The sequence below is a fragment of the Oncorhynchus keta genome, chromosome 18 (genome assembly GCF_023373465.1).
Source record: "Oncorhynchus keta strain PuntledgeMale-10-30-2019 chromosome 18, Oket_V2, whole genome shotgun sequence".
NCBI classification, from domain to species: domain Eukaryota; kingdom Metazoa; phylum Chordata; class Actinopteri; order Salmoniformes; family Salmonidae; genus Oncorhynchus; species Oncorhynchus keta.
This window is the reverse complement of record NC_068438.1, coordinates 57,415,759-57,438,094: the sequence shown is the minus strand read 5'-3', so window position 1 is coordinate 57,438,094 and position 22,336 is coordinate 57,415,759. Positions and strand designations below refer to the sequence as shown.

Sequence of the window (22,336 nt, the reverse complement as noted above, 5' to 3'; positions counted from 1 at the left end):
CTGAGTTTACGAACTGACAACGCTCTGAGTTTACGAACTGACAACGCTCTGAGTTTACAAACGGACAATCTGACAACGCTCTGAGTTTACGAACGGACAATCTGACAACGCTCTGAGTTTACGAACTGACAATCTGACAACGCTCTGAGTTTACGAACGGACAATCTGACAACGCTCTGAGTTTACGAACTGACAATCTGACAACGCTCTGAGTTTACGAACTGACAATCTGACAATGCTCTGAGTTTACGAACGGACAATCTGACGACGCTCTGAGTTTACGAACTGACAATCTGACAACGCTCTGAGTTTAGGAACTGACAACGCTCTGAGTTTACGAACTGACAACGCTCTGAGTTTACAAACGGACAATCTGACAACGCTCTGAGTTTACGAACGGACAATCTGACAACGCTCTGAGTTTACGAACTGACAATCTGACAAAGCTCTGAGTTTATGAACTGACAATCTGACAATGCTCTGAGTTTACGAACGGACAATCTGACAACGCTCTGAGTTTACGAACGGACAATCTGACAACGCTCTGAGTTTACGAACTGACAATCTGACAACGCTCTGAGTTTACGAACGGACAATCTGACAACGCTCTGAGTTTACGAACGGACAATCTGACAACGCTCTGAGTTTAGGAACTGACAATCTGACAATGCTCTGAGTTTACGAACGGACAATCTGACAACGCTCTGAGTTTACGAACTGACAATCTGACAACGCTCTGAGTTTACCACAATCTGACAATGCTCTGAGTTTTCGAACGGACAATCTGACAACGCTCTGAGTTTACGAACTGACAATCTGACAACGCTCTGAGTTTAGGAACTGACAACGCTCTGAGTTTACGAACTGACAACGCTCTGAGTTTACAAACGGACAATCTGACAACGCTCTGAGTTTACGAACGGACAATCTGACAACGCTCTGAGTTTACGAACTGACAATCTGACAACGCTCTGAGTTTACGAACGGACAATCTGACAACGCTCTGAGTTTACGAACTGACAATCTGACAACGCTCTGAGTTTACGATCTGACAACACTCTGAGTTTACGAACTGACAACGCTCTGAGTTTACAAACGGACAATCTGACAACGCTCTGAGTTTACGAACGGACAATCTGACAACGCTCTGAGTTTACAAACGGACAATCTGACAACGCTCTGAGTTTACGAACGGACAATCTGACAACGCTCTGAGTTTACGAACTGACAATCTGACAACGCTCTGAGTTTACGAACGGACAATCTGACAACGCTCTGAGTTTACGAACTGACAATCTGACAACGCTCTGAGTTTACGAACTGACAATCTGACAACGCTCTGAGTTTACGAACGGACAATCTGACAACGCTCTGACTTTATGAATGCCCAGAGCACACTCTGGCATTCCAGATTGAATTTACGATCACACCCGTAGTATAAACCAGCCTTTAGTCTTGAAATCTTTGGTTGCATAGTACACTACTGTACTCACTCGGTTTAGCACATGGCCTCACATGTGAATCGTTATATTGATGGGTGGGGCTAAAGCTGAAGAGGATGTGAACGATGCTGAATGGGCGGGGCTAAAGCTTAAGAGGGTGTGAACGATGCTGAATGGGTGGAGACAAAGAGGAGCTCTCCAGTCGGTATATCAAAACATTCAAGGGCCATTTTCTCAAAAGTTTATAAACTTTTAAAGCAGAATAACTTTCATTGTTTCTCAACTGTAGTGAATGATATACAATTGTGTAGCTCTGAGTCTCCACTTTTATGCAATGTAAAAAAAACACAATTTCAGATTTTGCTACATAAGAGCGGTCAGTCATAAATATGGGTTGTATTTACAATGGTGTTTGTTCTTCACTGGTTGACCTTTTCTTGTGGCAACAAGTCACAAATCTTGCTGCTGTGATGTCACTCTGGTATTTCACTCAATAGATATGGGAGTTTATCAACATTGGGTTTGTTTTCAAATTCTTTGTGGATCTGTGTAATCCGAGGGAAATATGTGTCTCAATTATGGTCATACAGATGGCAGGAGGTTAGGAAGTGCAGCTCAGTCCTCTCTCTCAGTTTCTTCTCCTCTCCACACAATGATTCCTTGTTGCATGTACCACTGGAAGCCATTTCGCCTACTCCATCAGACTGTCACACAACTACAGATCAAACTGTTTTTATGTTTTCACTACACTACTGTAGAGGCTTCTGACTAGAGGTTGACAAGGGGAGTACAAATTCATTCCTGTCCCGTCTTGTCCTGATCCCTCAACAGTTCTATAACCCCAGAACGTTCCTGTCCCGTCCAGATAAAAATCACTCCCTTCCCGTGCTCATTTATACGGGCAGAAAACAGAAATAACTGCTTGTCTGTGTGTCCCCGCTCAGCACGTGAGTAACCATAGCGACTTCTCCGTTTGGCTGCTGCTCAGCAATACTTCCACAGCGGCCTGCACACACAGCTGATAACCACATTACCAGATTAAGGCAGCATTTCTACTAACCGGATGAACACATATAAAGGTGTAAAGTATGTTTCAGCATGAATCTGAGGTAAAGTAGTAACCAACGGTTACTGTGGACTGTCGATCCAGTCCTGTTACGAACTTGAATCTAAAACTCCCATTCCTGCCAGAAACTCTGCGGGACCCGTTCCTGTGTCAACTTCCATTTTCCAACTGCCTATTTGGAAAATATTCAACACCCTTTTGACTTTTTCCACATTTAGTTGAATTACCAAGAGGGATTAACATGTATTAAATTGTCATTTTTTCGTCAACAATCTACACCAAATATTCAGTATTGTCAAAGTGGAATCATTTTTAAAAAACTTCTCTAAAATAAATGAAAAGTAACACACGAATATATCTTGATTATTCTACGTATACAACCCCCTGAGTCAATACATGTTAGAAAATACCTTTGGCAGCAACTACAGCTGTGAGTCTCTAAGAGCTTTGCACACCTGGATTGTGTATTTGCCTATTATTCTTTCAAAAAAATATTAATGGTCTGTCAAATGGGTTGTTGATTATTGCTAGATAGACATTATCCATTCTTTCCATAGAGTTTCAACCCAAGTTCAGTCAAAACTGCAACTCGGCCTTTCAGGAAGAGTCAATGTCATCTTAGTGGGCAACTCTAGTGTATACTTGGCCTTGCGTTTTAGGTTATTGCCCTGAATTTTTCTCCCAGTGTCTGGTGGAAAGAAGACTGAACCAAGTTTTCCTCTAGGATGTTGGTGTGCTTAGCTCTATACCATTTATTTTTATCCTACAAAACTCTGCAGTCCATGCCAATAACACGCATACCGATAACATGATGCTACCACCACATGCTTGAAGCATGATACACAGCCATGTGTTGTGTTAGATTTTGCCCCAAACATAATGCTTTGTATTCAGGACAAAAAGTGTTTCTTTGTGACATTTGAAGTATTACTTTAGTGCCTTGTTGCAAACAGGATGCATGTGTGTATGGGTGTGTATGGGTGTGCATGGGTGTGTATGGGTGTGTATTGGTGTGCATGGGTGTGTATGGGTGTGCATGGGTGTGTATGGGTGTGTATGGGTGTGCATGGGTGTGTATGGGTGTGCATGGGTGTGTATGGGTGTGCATGGGTGTGCATGGGTGTGTATGGGTGTGCATGGGTGTGCATGGGTGTGCATGGGTGTGCATGGGTGTGTATGGGTGTGTATGGGTGTGTATGGGTGTGTATGGGTGTGTATGGGTGTGCATGGGTGTGTATGGGTGTGTATGGGTGTGCATGGGTGTGTATGGGTGTGCATGGGTGTGCATGGGTGTGTATGGGTGTGCATGGGTGTGTATGGGTGTGTATGGGTGTATCGACACACCATCCAATGTGTAATTAATAACTTCACTATTATTTTTTACCCATCTTCCCTCCCTGGTCTTGATTGGTTGAATATGTGCTTGAAATGCACTACTCGATTGAGGAACCTTACAGACAACTGTATGTGTGTGGTACGGAGATGAGGTCGTCACTAAAAAATCTTGTTAAACACTATTGTTGCTCACAGAGTGAATCCATGCAACTTATGTCATTTTTTACTCCTGAACTTATTAGGCTTTCCATAACAAAGACTGAATATTTATTGACTCAAGCTATTTAAGCTTTTCATATTTTATTAATTTGTATAAAAATCTCAAAACTAAATTGACATAATGGGATATTGTGAGTAGATTAGTGCCACAAAATCGCAGGCTGTAACACGACACAATGTGGGAAAAGTCAAGGGAGTTGAATACTTTCTGAAGGCCCTGTAAAACCAGAAACATTAGTACTATTATTCCATTGAATTAATGATGAAGTTGTATTTGATCAAGAGGCAAAGAAGAAATGTACACTGGGGATTTGACCCCTCTGACCTTGGCAATGACTGTTAATGTCAAAACGCAGCCCTGGAGAGTCTCTGTCACACCTAAACACAGTATCACAGAGAGAGACACTATTTGCACATCATTACAACACTGTAAATATAAATCATATGATATTTACAATGTCTTTATTCTTTTGGAACTTTTGTGAGGTAATGTTTACTGTTCATTTTTTATTGTTTCGTCTCACTTTTGTTAATTATCTATTTCACTTGCTTTGGCAACGTTAACACATGTTAACGTTGCCAAAGAGAGAGAGAGAAAGGGACAGAGAGGAAGAGAGAGAGATAGCGAGGGAGTGAGGGAGTGAGGGAGGGAGTGAGGGAGTGAGGGAGGGAGTGAGGGAGTGAGGGAGTGAGGGGGAGGAGGGAGTGAGGGAGGGAGGGAGGGAGGGAGGAGGGAGGGAGGGAGGGAGGGAGGGAGGGAGGGAGGGAGGGAGGGAGGGAGGGGGAGGGAGGGAGGGAGGGACAGGGGGAGGGAAAATGAGAGGGGGGGTGGAGACAGAGAGAGAAGGTGAGAGAAAGAGAAAGAAACAGAGAGAGAGAAGGGGAGAGAGAAAAACAGAGAGAGAGAAAAACAGAGAGAGAGAGAGAGAGAGAGAGAGAGGGGAGAGAAAGAGAAAAAAAAAGAGAGAGAGAGAGAGAGAGAGAGAGAGAGAGAAGGGGAGAGAGAAAAACAGAGAGAGAGAGAGAAAGAAAAAGAGAGAGAGAGAGAGAGAGAGAGAGAGAGAGAAGGGGAGAGAGAAAACAGAGAGAGAGAGAGAAAGAAAAACAGAGAGAGAGAGAGAGAGAGAGAGAGAGAGAGAGAGAGAGAGAGAGAGAGAAAAGAGAGAGAGAGGGAGAAAGCTCGCCCTTCTCTCTCCCCCTGCAGCTTTAACTAAACAAGGTCTCTCTCTCTCACTCTGGTTTCGGTTAGACTACAAAACAGTGTTGATATTACCTGGCCAATGACAGGATGACATCACCCTACCCTGATAAGAGATAGCACGCAGACCAACTGTCACTAACCAAACACACTGGATGAAGGGTGGAGGGGTTGACAGTCAAAACACCCAAATGGGAAGCATCCCAAATGGTACCCTATTCACTATTTAGTGCACTACTTTTGACCAGGGCCCATAGAGCTTTGGTCAAAATGAGTGCACTATACAGGGAGGGAATAGGGTCCCATTTGGGATGCTGCCTGGTCAATGATTACATGTGGGATTAGGGAGGATATCAGTCTGACAGACAGTGAAGGAGAAAATAGGATGTTTTACATCATCAAAGCTTTTTGCTATATCTTCAATATGAAAACCCATAGACATGAGAAGTTATAATGTACCACATCTCTTAAAGTGACAGTTACACTAATATGAGTATTACATTAACACTCTGGTTGTGTCCAAAATAGAAGCCTGGGACAGGGCAGGACCAGGGGGCAGGACCAGGGGGCAGGACCAGGGGGCAGGACCAGGGGACAGGACCAGGGGACAGGACCAGGGGACAGGACCAGGGGACAGGACCAGGGGACAGGACCAGGGGACAGGACCAGGGGACAGGACCAGGGGGCAGGACCAGGGGGCAGGACCAGGGGACAGGACCAGGGGACAGGACCAGGGGACAGGACCAGGGGACAGGACCAGGGGGCAGGACCAGGGGGCAGGACCAGGGGGCAGGACCAGGGGACAGGACCAGGGGACAGGACCAGGGGACAGGACCAGGGGACAGGACCAGGGGGCAGGACCAGGGGAAGGACCAGGGGGAAGGACCAGGGGGCAGGACCAGGGGACAGGACCAGGGGACAGGACCAGGGGACAGGACCAGGGGACAGGACCAGGGGACAGGACCAGGGGACAGGACCAGGGGGCAGGACCAGGGGACAGGACCAGGGGACAGGACCAGGGGGCAGGACCAGGGGACAGGACCAGGGGGAAGGACCAGGGGACAGGACCAGGGGGAAGGACCAGGGGGCAGGACCAGGGGACAGGACCAGGGGACAGGACCAGGGGGCAGGACCAGGGGGCAGGACCAGGGGGCAGGACCAGGGGACAGGACCAGGGGACAGGACCAGGGGGCAGGACCAGGGGGCAGGACCAGGGGACAGGACCAGGAGGAAGGACCAGGGGGAAGGACCAGGGGGCAGGACCAGGGGGCAGGACCAGGGGACAGGACCAGGGGGCAGGACCAGGGGGCAGGACCAGGGGGCAGGACCAGGGGACAGGACCAGGGGACAGGACCAGGGGACAGGACCAGGGGGCAGGGAATTGCCAGGAAACATGGTGGGGTGGGGGGCAGGATCAGGGGAGGGCCAGGGGATAGGGCCAGGGTAAAGGGCCAGGGGACAGGGGATAGGGCCAGGAGAAGGGCCAGGGAACATGGTGGGGGGCCAGGCGGCAGGGCCAAGGGCCAGGGGACAGGGCCGGGGACAGGGTGGGGGGCCAGGGGACAGGGTCGGGGACAGGGTGGGGGGCCAGGTGACAGGGTGGGGGGCCAGGGGACAGGGCCAGGGGACAGGGCCGGGACAGGGGACAGGGCCGGGAACAGGGTGGGGGGCCAGGGGACAGGGCCAGGGGACAGGGCCGGGGACAGGGTGGGGGGCCAGGGGACAGGGCCAGGGACAGGGCCGGGACAGGGTGGGGGGCCAGGGGACAGGACCAGGGGGCAGGATGGGGGACCAGGGAACAGGGCCGGGGCAGGGTGGGGGCCAGGGGACAGGGCCAGGGGACAGGGCCGGGGACAGGGTGGGGGGCCAGGGGACAGGATGGGGGGACAGGGGACAGGGCCAGGGGACAGGATGGGGGGACAGGGGACAGGGCCAAGGGCCAGGGCCAGGGGAAAGGGCCAGGGTATATAGTGGGGTGGGGAGTGGGGGGCAGTGGGAAAGGGCAAGGGGAAGGGGAACAAGCCAGGGCTAGACAATCTGAACCCTCGACTTTCTAAAACGATCTGCCGAAATTGTTGTTACCCCTATTACTAGTCTGTTTAACCACCCTTTCGTATCGTCTGAGATTCCCAATGATTGCAAAGCTGCCGCGGTCATCTCCCTCTTCAAAAGGGGGAGACACTCTAGACCCAAACTACTACAGACCTATATCTATCCTACCCTGCCTTTCTAAGGTCTTTATTTAGGCAGCCATATTCCTGGGGTAGTTTGTGGGTTCTTATTCTATGTTTAGTTGCCTGTCTGCACGAGCCATATTAGCTTCACGGTTCGTTTTGTTGTTTTGTATAGTTTGTTCAGTGTTCTTTCTCTATTAAAGAAGTGTGTACAGTACGCTTACCACGTTGCGCCTTGGTCTCCTCCATATGACGAGCGTGACAAGAATAAAGAACTTTTTTGGTTGCTACATGATTCCATGTGTGTTATTTCATAGTTTTGATGTCTTCACTATTATTCTACAATGTAGAAAATAGTAAAAATAAAGAAAAAACCTTTGAATGAGTAGGTGTTCTAAATCTTTTGACCGGTAGTGTATGTAAATTAGATATTTATTTATTTAATTTTCAATAAATGTGCAAAAATGTTTAAAAAATGATGGGGTATTGTGTGTAAAAAAGATTTAATCCATTTCGAGGGCGGCAGCGTGGCCTAGTGGTTAGAGCGTTGGACTAGTAACCGGAAGGTTGCGAGTTCAAACCCCCGAGCTGACAAGGTACAAATCTGTCGTTCTGCCCCTGAACAGGCAGTTAACCCACTGTTCCTAGGCCGTCATTGAAAATAAGAATGTGTTCTTAACTGACTTGCCTGGTTAAATAAAGGTAAAAAAAAAATAAAAAAAATTCAGGCTGTAACACAACAAAATGTGAACTAATTAAAGAGGTGTCTATACTTTCTGATGGACCTGCATTGCCTTAGAAACTGTGTCAAATCAAATCAAATGTATTTATATAGCCCTTCGTACATCAGCTGATATCTCAAAGTGCTGTACAGAAACCCAGTCTAAAACCCCAAACAGCAAGCAATGCAGGTATAGAAGCACCTGTGTGAGCTCAGTGTGAGCGAACCAAATGGTTACTGAGAACAGAAAAACATTTCCCTAAAACACACTGCTTGCTGGATAATATTCCTTGAAGATTATTCTCAGAACAATAGCGAGAGAAAAGTTAAGTAATTTACCAGTTTGTTGTGTTAATTGAGAGTTGCTATGCCAGCAAACTCAAGTTCAAATAATCAAAGTAATCGTTTTTTCCAGGGAGGTTAGTGGGAACATTAATGCTAAACACCAGGTGTTTCCAGGGAGTTGGGAACATTAATGCTGAACACCAGGTGTTTCCAGGGAGGTAGGAACATTAATGCTGAACACCAGTTGTTTCCAGGGAGGTGGTTAGTGGGAACACAAATTGTTTTCTTTCAGTCTTAATCTCGTTGTTATTGTGTGGAGAGAGTAAAAATATGAAATATCATATAACATGGCCGTTTCAGAGCTAGGAGCAGAATATCCTCTCCTCATCCCCCTCTCCTCTCCTCTCCTCTCCTTATCCCCCTCCTCATCCCCCTCTCCTCATCCCCCTCTCCTCTCCTCTACTCATCCCCCTCTCCTCTCCTCTACTCATCCCCCTCTCCTCTGAGACCAAGCCCTGCAGAAACGTATAAATGATATTTTACACAGTGATCATTATTGACAGTAGTGTTGTGGAAAGTAAAGAGGCATGGTGGAGGGCAGATAGCATAGCAGTTAGAGCGTGGGGCCAGTAACCGAAAAGTTGCTGGTTCGAATCCCCGAGCCGACAAGGTGAAAAATCTATGGATGTGCCGTTGAGAGCAAGGCACTTAACCCTGATTGCTCCTGTAAGTCGCTCTGGAAAAGTGTGTCTGATAAATGACTAAAATATAAATCTAAGGGAGAGACAGAGAGAGAGAGAGAGAGACAGAGAGAGTGAGTGAGTGAGTGAGTGAGTGAGTGAGTGAGTGAGTGAGTGAGTGAGTGAGTGAGTGAGTGAGTGAGTGAGTGAGTGAGTGAGTGAGTGAGTGAGTGAGTGAGTGAGTGAGTGAGTGAGTGAGTGAGTGAGTGAGTGAGTGAGTGAGAGAGAGAGAGAGAGAGAGAGAAAGGGGAGGGATGATGTCCTAGTCATTGGTAAATTTGGCCTGTGAAGGGTGTATCTTCAAGGCACTGGATCCGTCTTTCTAGAGAGAGGGGGAGGATGTGTTAATGTGCTGCAGGGTTGGCAGGCCTGGACAGGTCGAGGTGACACCCCTCCCTCCCTCTGATTCACACTGCTCAGTTGGCCTGACTTCAATTGGCTGCTGAACTCAAATCAAATTGTATTAGTCACATGCGCGGAATACAACCTTACAGTGAAATGCTGACTTACAAAGCCCCTAAACAACAATGCAGTTTCAAAAATAATGATTTAGAATAAGAAATAAAAGGAACAAGTAATTCAAGAGCAGCAGTAAAATAACAATAGCGAGACTATACACAAAGGGTAACGGAACAGAGTCAATGTGCGGGGGCACCGGTTAGTCGAGGTAATTGAGGTAATATGTAGGAACAGTTATTACAGTGACTATGCATAGATAATAACAGAGAGTAGATGTGGCATAACAGAGGAGGTGGGGGGTTGGGGGGGGCAATGCAAACAGTCTGGGCAGCAATTGAATAAGATGTTAAGGAGTCTTATGGCTTGGGGGTAGAAACTCTACTGGATGAAATACCACAGTGTGACATCACAGCAGCAAGATGTGTGACCTGCTCCCACAAGAAAAGGGCAACCAGTGAAGAACAAACACCATTGTAAATACAACCCATATTTATGTTGATTTATTTTCCCTTTTGTACTTTAACTATTTGTACATCATTATATCACTGTATGACATTTGTAATGTCTTTATTATTTTGAAACTTTTGTAATGTAATGTTTATTGTTAATTTTTATTGGTTACTTCACTTTTGTTTGTTTATCTATATCACTTGCTTTGGCAACATTAGCATATGTTTCCCATGCCAATAAAGCCCTTAAATTGAAACATTTAATTTAATTGAAATTTTATTGAATTGAGCGACAGAGATGGAAAAACAGAGAGTGTTGGTATATACTATACCTACTATATCTAGACATATATCACAGTGTTGGTATGTACTATACCTACTATATCTAGACATATATCACAGTGTTGGTATATACTATACCTACTATATCTAGACATATATCACAGTGTTGGTATATACTATACCTACTATATCTAGACATATATCACAGTGTTGGTATATACTAAAACTAGAGTCAGTAACCTACACAGGACTAGAGTCAGTAACCTACACAGGACTAGAGTCAGTAACCTTCACAGGACTAGAGTTAATAACCTACACAGGACTAGAGTCAGTAACCTACACAGGACTAGAGTCAGTAACCTACACAGGACTAGAGTCAATAACCTACCAAGGACTTGAGTCAGTAACCTTCACAGGACTAGAGTCAATAACCTACACAGGACAAGAGTCAGTAACCTACACAGGACAAGAGTCAGTAACCTACACAGGACAAGAGTCAGTAACCTACACAGGACAAGAGTCAGTAACCTACACAGGACTAGAGTCAATAACCTACACAGGACTAGAGTCAGTAACCTACACAGGACAAGAGTCAGTAACCTACACAGGACTAGAGTCAGTAACCTACACAGGACAAGAGTCAGTAACCTACACAGGACTAGAGTCAATAACCTACACAGGACTAGAGTCAGTAACCTACACAGGACTAGAGTCAGTAACCTACACAGGACAAGAGTCAGTAACCTACACGGGACAAGAGTCAGTAACCTACACAGGACTAGAGTCAGTAACCTACACAGGACAAGAGTCAGTAACCTACACAGGACAAGAGTCAGTAACCTACACAGGACTAGAGTCAGTAACCTACACAGGACAAGAGTCAGTAACCTACACAGGACAAGAGTCAGTAACCTACACAGGACAAGAGTCAGTAACCTACACAGGACTAGAGTCAGTAACCTACACAGGACAAGAGTCAGTAACCTACACAGGACTAGAGTCAGTAACCTTCACAGGACTAGAGTCAGTAACCTACACGGGACAAGAGTCAGTAACCTACACAGGACAAGAGTCAGTAACCTACACAGGACTAGAGTCAGTAACCTTCACAGGACTAGAGTCAGTAACCTACACAGGACTAGAGTCAGTAACCTTCACAGGACAAGAGTCAGTAACCTACACGGGACAAGAGTCAGTAACCTACCAAGGACTTGAGTCAGTAACCTACACAGGACAAGAGTCAGTAACCTACACAGGACTAGAGTCAGTAACCTTCACAGGACAAGAGTCAGTAACCTACACAGGACAAGAGTCAGTAACCTACACAGGACTAGAGTCAGTAACCTTCACAGGACAAGAGTCAGTAACCTACACAGGACAAGAGTCAGTAACCTACACAGGACTAGAGTCAGTAACCTTCACAGGACAAGAGTCAGTAACCTACACAGGACAAGAGTCAGTAACCTACACAGGACAAGAGTCAGTAACCTACACAGGACAAGAGTCAGTAACCTACACAGGACAAGAGTCAGTAACCTACACAGGACAAGAGTCAGTAACCTACACAGGACAAGAGTCAGTAACCTACACAGGACTAGAGTCAGTAACCTACACAGGACAAGAGTCAGTAACCTACACAGGACAAGAGTCAGTAACCTACACAGGACAAGAGTCAGTAACCTACACAGGACAAGAGTCAGTAACCTACACAGGACAAGAGTCAGTAACCTACACAGGACTAGAGTCAGTAACCTACACAGGACAAGAGTCAGTAACCTACACGGGACAAGAGTCGGGAGAGGAGAGGATATAAGAGAGAAGAGAGAGGAGAGATGAGGAGAGAGGACATGAGATGAGAGGAGAGACGACATAGGAGAGGAGAGAAGGGAGAAGAGATGAGGAGGAGATATGAGGAGGAGAGACGAGATACGAGAGGAGAGAAGGGAGAAGAGATAGGAGACAAAGGAGAGAGATAAAGTGGAGATACGAGGAGGAGAGAGGACATGAGGAGGGGAGATGAGAGGAGAGAGGACATGAGGAGGGGAGATGAGAGGAGAGACGAGATACGAGAGGAGAAAAGGGAGAAGAGATAGGAGAGAAAGGAGAGAGGAGGAGAGAGGACATGATGAGGGGAGATGAGGAGGAGAGAGGACATGAGGGGAGATGAGAGGAGAGATGAGATGAGAGGAGAGAGGAGAGAAGAGATAGAAGTGAAAGGAGAGAGATAAAGATGAGATATGAGGAGGAGGAGAGATGAGATGAGGAGGAGAGAGAGAATAAACCATGCGTGTAGAGGAGCATCACAGCTTCATACAAGCATCAGTGAGCACACAGCTCTGCATTAGGACTAGATGACAAATGAGGTAGACCTACAGTCACAGCTTAGCTCTGCATTAGGGAGCAGCTTAGATCTGCATTAGGGAAACAGCTTAGATCTGCATTAGGGAGCAGCTTAGATCTGCATTAGGGAAGCAGCTTAGATCTGCATTAGGGAAACAGAGATCTGAGGAAACAGCTTAGATCTGATTAGGAAACAGCTTAGATCTGCATTAGGGAAGAGATCTGCATTAGGGAAACAGCTTAGATCTGCATTAGGGAAACAGCTTAGATCTGCATTAGGGAAACAGCTTAGATCTGCATTAGGAAGAGCTTAGATCTGAGGAGCAGCTTAGATCTGCATTAGAAGAGCTGAGATCTGCATTAGGAAACAGCTTAGATCTGCATTAGGGAGAGCTTAGATCTATTAAAACCAGATCTGCATTAGGGAAACAGCTAGATTAGGAGCATCATTAGGAAACAGCTTCTGCATTAGGGAAACAGCTTAGATCTGCATCAGTGAGCATTAGGAAACAGCTCTGCATTAGGAAGCTAGATGACAAGATCTGCATTAGGTTTGATCTGCATTAGGGAAACAGCTTAGATCTGCATTAGGGAAACAGCTTAGATCTGCATTAGGGAAACAGCTTAGATCTGCATTAGGAAGCAGCTTAGATCTGCATTAGGGAAACAGCTTAGATCTGCATTAGGAAGCAGCTTAGATCTGCATTAGGGAAGCAGCTTAGATCTGCATTAGGGAAACAGCTTAGATCTGCATTAGGGAAGCTTAGATCTGCATTAGGGAAACAGCTTAGATCTGCATTAGGGAAACAGCTTAGATCTGCATTAGGGAAGCAGCTTAGATCTGCATTAGGAAACAGCTTAGATCTGCATTAGGGAAACAGCTTAGATCTGCATTAGGGAAACAGCTTAGATCTGCATTAGGGAAGCAGCTTAGATCTGCATTAGGAAGCAGCTTTGATCTTCATTAGGGAAACAGCTTAGATCTGCATTAGGGAAACAGCTTAGATCTGCATTAGGGAAACAGCTTTGATCTGCATTAGGGAAGCAGCTTTGATCTGCATTAGGGAAACAGCTTAGATCTGCATTAGGGAAGCAGCTTTGATCTGCATTAGGGAAACAGCTTAGATCTGCATTAGGGAAGCAGCTTAGATCTGCATTAGGGAAGCATCTTAGATCTGTATTAGGGAAGCAGCTTAGATCTGCATTAGGGAAGCAGCTTAGATCTGCATTAGGGAAGCAGCTTAGATCTGCATTAGGGAAGCAGCTTAGATCTGCATTAGGGAAACAGCTTAGATCTGCATTAGGGAAGCAGCTTAGATCTGCATTAGGGAAGCATCTTAGATCTGTAATTGGGAAGCAGCTTAGATCTGCATTAGGGAAACAGCTTTGATCTGCATTAGGGAAGCATCTTAGATCTGTATTAGGGAAGCAGCTTAGATCTGCATTAGGGAAACAAGCAGCTATAGATCTGTTATTAGGAAACAGGGTACTTAGATCTGCATTAGGGAAACAGCTTAGATCTGCATTAGGAAACAGTCATCTACAGTTAGATCTGCATTAGATGAAGACAGCATTAGATCTGTCATTAGGGAATGAGGTAGACAGTCATTAGATCTGTCATTAGTGGTCAATGAGGTAGCTTAGATCTGCATTAGGGAAGCAGCTTAGATCTGCATTAGGGAAAGACAGCTCTAGATCTGTCATCTAGTGGTCAGGATGAGGTAGCTTAGATCTGCATTAGTGGTCAAACAGCTAGACTACAGTCATCTGCATTAGGATGAGGTAGACTACAGTCATCTACAGTGGTCAGGATGAGGTAGACTACAGTCATCTGCATTAGGAACAGTGGTAGATGAGGTAGACTACAGTCATCTACAGGGAAGCAGCTTAGATCTGCATTAGTGGTCAGGAAGGTAGACACAGCTTGGTCAGATCTGCATTAGGGTCAGGATGCAGCTTAGATCTGCATTATGGGAACACAGCTACAGTGGTCATCTGCATTAGGATGAAGACAGCTTACAGTGATCTGCATTAGTGGTCAGGAACAGCATCTAGATCTGCATTAGTGGAAATGAGGTAGACAGTCTTAGTGGTCAGGATCTGTGGTCATTAGTCATCTACAGTGGTCAAAGGTAGACAGTCATCTACAGTGGTCAGGATGAGGTAGACTGTCATCTACAGTGGTCAGGATGAGGTAGACACAGTCATTACAGTGGTCAGGATGAGGTAGACTACAGTCATCTACAGGGTCAAACAGCTTAGATCTGCAGTGGTCAGGAAGGTAGCTTAGATCTGCATTAGGATGAGGTAGACCTACAGCATCTAGGTCATCTGCATTAGGGAATGAGGTAGACAGCTTGGTCAGATCTGCATTAGGGTCAAGCAGCTTAGATCTGCATTAGTGGTCAGGATGAGGTAGACCTACAGTCATCAGCTTCTACAGTGGTCAGATCTGCATTAGGGTCAATGAGGTTAGATCAGCATTAGTGGAAGCAGCATTACAGTGGTCAGGATCTGCATTAGTGGTCAAACAGCATTAGATCTGCATTAGTGGTCAAACAGCTCTAGTGGTCATCTGCATCTACAGGGTCAGAAACAGCATTTGATCTGTCATTAGGGTCAAACAGCTCTTGATCTGCATTAGTGGTCAATGCACAGCTTAGATCTGCATTAGGGAAACAGCTTACAGTCATCTACAGTCTGCATTAGGTAAATCTACAGTGGTCAGGATGAGGTAGACACAGCATCTACAGTGGTCAGGATCTGCATTAGGGTCAAGCAGCTTAGATGAGGTAGACTGCATTAGGAAGCACAGTCATCTACAGTGGTCAGATCTGTCATTAGGGTCAAGCAGCTCTAGATCTGCATTAGTGGTCAAAGGTAGACACAGCTCTAGATCTGCATTAGTGGTCAAGCAGTCTTAGATCTGTCATTAGTGGTCAGGAAGCAGCTCTAGATCTGCATCTACAGTGGTCAGGATGAGGTAGACCTACAGTCATTAGATCCTACAGTCATTAGGGTCAGGAAGACAGCATCTAGATCTGCATTACAGGGAAGCAGCATTAGATCTGTCATTCAGGATGAGGTAAGCATCTACAGCTTAGATCTGCATTGAGGAAGCAGTCTTAGATCTGTCATTAGGGAATGAGGTAGACCTACAGCTTAGATCTGTCATTAGGGAAGCACAGTCATCTACAGTGGTCTGCATTAGGGTCAAGCAGTCATCTAGAGTGGTCCTACATAGGATGAAGCAGACTACAGTCATCTGCATTCAGGATGAAGACAGTCTCTAGTGGTCAGGATCTGTCATTACAGTGGAAACACAGTCATCTACAGTGGTCAGGATATATCCTACAGTGGTCAGGATGAGGTGCCTCTCTAGTTATCTAGTTATTTATAGAGCATGACAGGGTACATAGTAAAATGATTTAATTAACTCCATTAAAGGGCAGCTGTGAACTATTATACAAATGTTGACTTAACAATGCATACACAGTTGTAGTGCATGCACTCATCTACAGTGGCCAGGATGAGGTAGACTACAGTCATCTACAGTGGTCAGGATGAGGTAGACTACAGTCATCTACAGTGGTCAGGATGAGGTAGACTACAGTCATCTACAGTGGTCAGGATGAGGTAGACCTACAGTCATCTACAGTGGTCAGGATGCATCTACAGTCATCTACAGTGTGGTCAGGATGAGGTAGACTACAGTCATCTACAGTGGTCAGGATGAGGTAGACTACAGTCATCTACAGTGGTCAGGATGAGGTAGACTACAGTCATCTACAGTGGTCAGGATGAGGTAGACTACAGTCATCTACAGTGGTCAGGATGAGGTAGACTACAGTGGTCAGGATGAGGTAGACAGTCATCTACAGTGGTCAGGATGAGGTAGACCTACAGTCATGGTCAGGATGAGGTAGACAGTGTGGTCAGGATGAGGTAGACCTACAGTCATCTACAGTGGTCAGGATGAGGTAGACCTACAGCCATCTACAGTGGTCAGGATGAGGTAGACCTAGTCATCTACAGTCATCTACAGTGGTCAGGATGAGGTAGACTACAGTCATCTACAGTGGTCAGGATGAGGTAGACCTACAGTCATCTACAGTGGTCAGGATGAGGTAGACTACAGTCATCTACAGTGGTCAGGATGAGGTAGACCTACAGTCATCTACAGTGGTCAGGATGAGGTAGACCTACAGTCATCTACAGTGGTCAGGATGAGGTAGACTACAGTCATCTACAGTGGTCAGGATGAGGTAGACCTACAGTGGTCAGGATGAGGTAGACTACAGTCATGGTCAGGATGACAGTGGTCAGGATGAGGTAGACCTACAGTCATCTACAGTGGTCAGGATGAGGTAGACCTACAGTCATCTACAGTGGTCAGGATGAGGTAGACCTACAGTCATCTACAGTGGTCAGGATGAGGTAGACTACAGTCATCTACAGTGGTCAGGATGAGGTAGACTACAGTCATCTACAGTGGTCAGGATGAGGTAGACTACAGTGGTCAGGATGAGGTAGACTACAGTCATCTACAGTGGTCAGGATGAGGTATCTCATCTACAGTGGTCAGGATGAGGTAGTAGAGTCATCTACAGTGGTCAGGATGAGGTAGACCATCTCTACAGTGGTCAGGATGAGGTAGACCTACAGTCATCTACAGTGGTCAGGATGAGGTAGACTACAGTCATCTACAGTGGTCAGGATGAGGTAGACCTACAGCCATCTACAGTGGTCAGGATGAGGTAGACCTACAGTCATCTACAGTGGTCAGGATGAGGTAGACCTACAGTCATCTACAGTGGTCAGGATGATGACTACAGTCATCTACAGTGGTCAGGATGAGGTAGACCTACAGTCATCTACAGTGGTCAGGATGAGGTAGACCTACAGTCATCTACAGTGGTCAGGATGAGGTAGACCTACAGCCATCTACAGTGGTCAGGATGAGGTAGACTACAGCCATCTACAGTGGTCAGGATGAGGTAGTCATCTACAGTGGTCAGGATGAGGTAGACTAGTCATCTACAGTGGTCAGGATGAGGTAGACCTACAGTCATCTACAGTGGTCAGGATGAGGTAGACCTACAGCCATCTACAGTGGTCAGGATGAGGTAGACCTACAGTCATCTACAGTGGTCAGGATGAGGTAGACCTACAGCCATCTACAGTGGTCAGGATGAGGTAGACTACAGCCATCTACAGTGGTCAGGATGAGGTAGACTACAGTCATCTACAGTGGTCAGATCTACACACAGGTTCGTTATTCCCATTGTGGAACCGGTTAAACAGCTCTTCCTTCAGGGAACTGCCAAAATAAAGGAACCACTTGAGTTAACGAGGGATACAAAGTATATTGAAAGCAGGTGTGTATCCTGAGTTAAATAACATCCCAACATACTGAATGTTACGTCTAAAAATTCTGAGCAGGCCATTATTTTGGTTACCATGGCTATGCCCCCAGATGATAACAAAGCCCCCATCCACAGGGCACGAGAGGTCACTGAATGGTTTGATGAGCATGAACATGATGTCAACCCAATGGAGAACTTATGAGAGGTTCTGGAGCAGCGCCTGATGAACCGCCTGGTGCTGCATCCCTCCTATAGAGATCCAGACTAGTTGAATCTATGCCATGGTGTGTTGAAGCTGTTCTGGCTGGTGGTGGCACAACGCCCTATTAAAACACTCTATGTTGGTGTTTCCTTTCTTTTGGAAGTTACCCGTAGTTGATGTCACACTTTCAACCCTGCAGTTTTTCCCTTCTGGCCTGGGAAGAGATAGATTTGTTTGTTTGTTTGTTTGTTTGTTTGTTTGTTTGTTTGTTTGTTTGTTTGTTTGTTTGTGTTTGTGTGTGTGTGTGTGTGTGTGTGTGTGTGTGTACATTCCGCTGCATGCCCCTCTTCCCTCCCAGTTCCAATCTGTTGTTTCAGATACAGACTGACTGTCTCTCTCTGGCCTCTAGGATAGGCCAGTACCTGATGATAATATTCTCTCTGGCCTCTAGGATAGGCCAGTACCTGATGATAATGCTCTCTCTGGCCTCTAGGATAGGCCAGTACCTGATGATAATGCTCTCTCTGCCCTCTAGGATAGGCCAGTACCTGATGATAATGCTCTCTCTGCCCTCTAGGATAGGCCAGTACCTGATGATAATGCTCTCTCTGCCCTCTAGGATAGGCCAGTACCTGATGATAATGCTCTCTCTGCCCTCTAGGATAGGCCAGTACCTGATGATAATGCTCTCTCTGCCCTCTAGGATAGGCCAGTACCTGATGATAATGCTCTCTCTGCCCTCTAGGATAGGCCAGTACCTGATGATAATGCTCTCTCTGCCCTCTAGGATAGGCCAGTACCTGATGATAATATTCTCTCTGGCCTCTAGGATAGGCCAGTACCTGATGATAATGCTCTCTCTGGCCTCTAGGATAGGCCAGTACCTGATGATAATGCTCTCTCTGGCCTCTAGGATAGGCCAGTACCTGATGTTAATGCTCTCTCTGGCCTCTAGGATAGGCCAGTACCTGATGATAATATTCTCTCTGGCCTCTAGGATAGGCCAGTACCTGATGATAATGCTCTCTCTGGCCTCTAGGATAGGCCAGTACCTGATGATAATGCCTCTAGGATAGGCCCCTAGATAATGATAGGCCAGTACCTGATGATAATGCTCTCTCTGCCCTCTAGGATAGGCCAGTACCTGATGATAATATTCTCTCTGCCCTCTAGGATAGGCCAGTACCTGATGATAATGCTCTCTCTGCCCTCTAGGATAGGCCAGTACCTGATGTTAATTCTCTCTCTGGCCTCACTCCCTCTACCACCCTCCCTCTGCGCTCCACAATCCTATCACCATTCCATAGTGTACCGATACCTCTCTCTACCACCCTCCCTGCCCTACAGTGCCCACATCCATCTCTCGCTACTCTACCCCTCCACTATCCCTCACACTCCCATCACAATTCTACAGTGCCAACACTGCCCCTGTCATCCCCCCCATTTGACCTCCCTCCCTCTGCTCCCCACAGCCCCCTCTGCTCTGCCCTACAATGCTCAAATTCCACTCTCTGCCCTCCCTCTCGCCCACAGCACCATCACGCTCCCACAGAGCCTTGCCAACAGGTCTGTGTTCCATTAGTGTCTGGCATTCCTCCACTAACTGCACCAGACTGGGTCCTCAACCTCTTTTACACCCAATCAGCTGGGACACAGGGTATCCTTTCACTTCATTACCCTTCCCTTGCTTTCCTTTCCCTTCCCTCCTTCCTTCATTTCCCTTCCTTTTCCTTGTTTCATTTCCTTTCCCTTCCCTCCTTCCTTCATTTCCCTTCCTTTTCCTTGTTTCCTTTCCTTTTCCTTCCCTCCTTCCTTCATTTCCCTTCTTTCCTTTCCTTCCTTCCCTCCTTCCTTCATTTCCCTTCCTTTTCCTTGTTTCATTTCCTTTCCCTTCCCTCCTTCCTTCATTTCCCTTCCTTTCCCTTCTTTCCTTTCCTTCCTTCCTTTAATTTCCCTTAATTTCCTTCATTCTGTCTTTCCTTCCTTTCCTTTGATTTCCTTTCCTAATGTTGATTATATGTCACAGAGCAGAGAGCACAACCTGAACTGGGCTGGTGATAGGCTAGAAAGTTACAGAGACACAACCTGAGCTGGGCTGGTGATAGGCTAGAAAGTTACAGAGACACAACCTGAGCTGGGCTGGTGATAGGCTAGAAAGTTACAGAGAGGTTATATACAGTAGTGAGGTTATATACAGTAGAGAGGCTATATACAGTAGAGAGGCAATATACAGTAGAGAGGCTATATACAGTAGAGGTTATATACAGTAGTGAGGCTATATACAGTAGTGAGGCTATATACAGTAGTGAGGCTATATACAGTAGTGAGGCTATATACAGTAGAGAGGCTATATATAGTAGTGAGGTTATATACAGTAGAGAGGCTATATACAGTAGAGAGACTATATACAGTAGGAGACTATATACAGTAGTATATACAGAGGCTATATACAGTAGAGAGACTATATACAGAGGCTATATACAGTAGTGAGGCTACATATTATATACAGTAGAGAGGCTATATACAGTAGAGAGGCTATATACAGTAGTAGTAGAGAGACTATATACAGTAGAGAGGCTATATACAGTAGAGAGTTATATACAGAGAGGCTATATACAGTAGAGGCTATATACAGTAGAGGGCTATATACAGTAGAGAGGCTATATACAGTAGAGAGGTTATATACAGAGGAGACTATATACAGTAGAGAGGCTATATACAGTAGAGGTTATATACAGTAGAGAGACTATATACAGTAGAGAGACTATATACAGTAGAGAGGCTATATACAGTAGTGAGGCTAAATACAGTAGAGGGTTATATACAGAGAGCTACATACAGTACTATATACAGTAGAGAGGTTATATACAGTAGATACATACAGTAGAGAGGCTATATACAGTAGAGAGGTTATATACAGTAGAGGCTATATACAGTAGAGAGGTTATATACAGTAGAGAGGCTATATACAGTAGTGAGGCTATATACAGTAGAGAGGCTATATACAGTAGAGAGGTTATATACAGTAGAGAGACTATATACAGTAGAGAGGCTATATACAGTAGAGAGGTTATATACAGTAGAGAGACTATATACAGTAGATATACAGTAGTGAGGCTAAATACAGTAGAGAGGTTATATACAGTAGAGAGGTTATATACAGTAGAGAGGCAATATACAGTAGAGAGACTATATACAGTAGAGAGGTAGAGAGACTATATACAGTAGAGAGACTATATACAGTAGAGAGGTTATATACAGTAGAGAGGCTACATACAGTAGAGAGGCTACATACAGTAGAGAGCTACATACAGTAGAGAGGTTATATACAGTAGAGAGGCTATATACAGTAGAGGTTATATACAGTAGAGAGGCTATATACAGTAGAGAGGTTATATACAGTAGAGAGGTTATATACAGTAGAGACAGTAGAGAGGTTATATACAGTAGAGAGTTATATACAGTAGAGGGCTATATACAGTAGAGAGACTATATACAGTAGAGAGGCTATATACAGTAGAGAGGCTATATACAGTAGAGAGGCTATATACGGTAGTGAGGTTATATACAGTAGAGAGGCTATATACAGTAGAGAGACTATATACAGTAGAGAGACTATATACAGTAGAGAGCAGTAGAGAGACTATATACAGTAGAGAGACTATATACAGTAGAGAGGTTATATACAGTAGAGAGGCTACATACAGTAGAGAGGCTATATACAGTAGAGAGGTTATATACAGTAGAGAGGCTACATACAGTAGAGAGGCTATATATAGTAGAGACTATATACAGTCGAGAGGCTACATATATATATACAGTAGAGGCTATATACAGTAGTGAGGCTAAATACAGTAGAGAGGTTATATACAGTAGAGAGGCTATATACAGTAGAGAGGTTATATACAGTAGAGGGCTATATACAGTAGTGAGAAATACAGTAGAGGTTATATACAGTAGAGAGGCTACATATATACAGTAGAGAGGTTATATATATATACAGTAGAGAGACTATATACAGTAGAGAGGTTATATACAGTAGAGAGACTATATACAGT

The 22,336-nt window shown here is 45.4% G+C and overlaps 2 protein-coding genes across 3 annotated transcripts in view; one reads left to right on the top strand and one right to left on the bottom strand.

The window, feature by feature from the left end:
• Positions 1-22,336, bottom strand: part of nectin1b (nectin cell adhesion molecule 1b) — a 419,153-nt gene that overhangs the window by 315,631 nt on the left and 81,186 nt on the right. The gene's annotated exons all lie outside the window — the stretch shown is intronic.
• LOC127909050 (uncharacterized) lies at positions 3,625-7,231 on the top strand. The gene is made up of 2 exons (XM_052468920.1): positions 3,625-3,648; positions 5,789-7,231. The coding sequence occupies exons 1-2, from the start codon at positions 3,625-3,627 to the stop codon at positions 7,229-7,231; spliced, it is 1,467 nt and encodes a 488-aa protein (XP_052324880.1).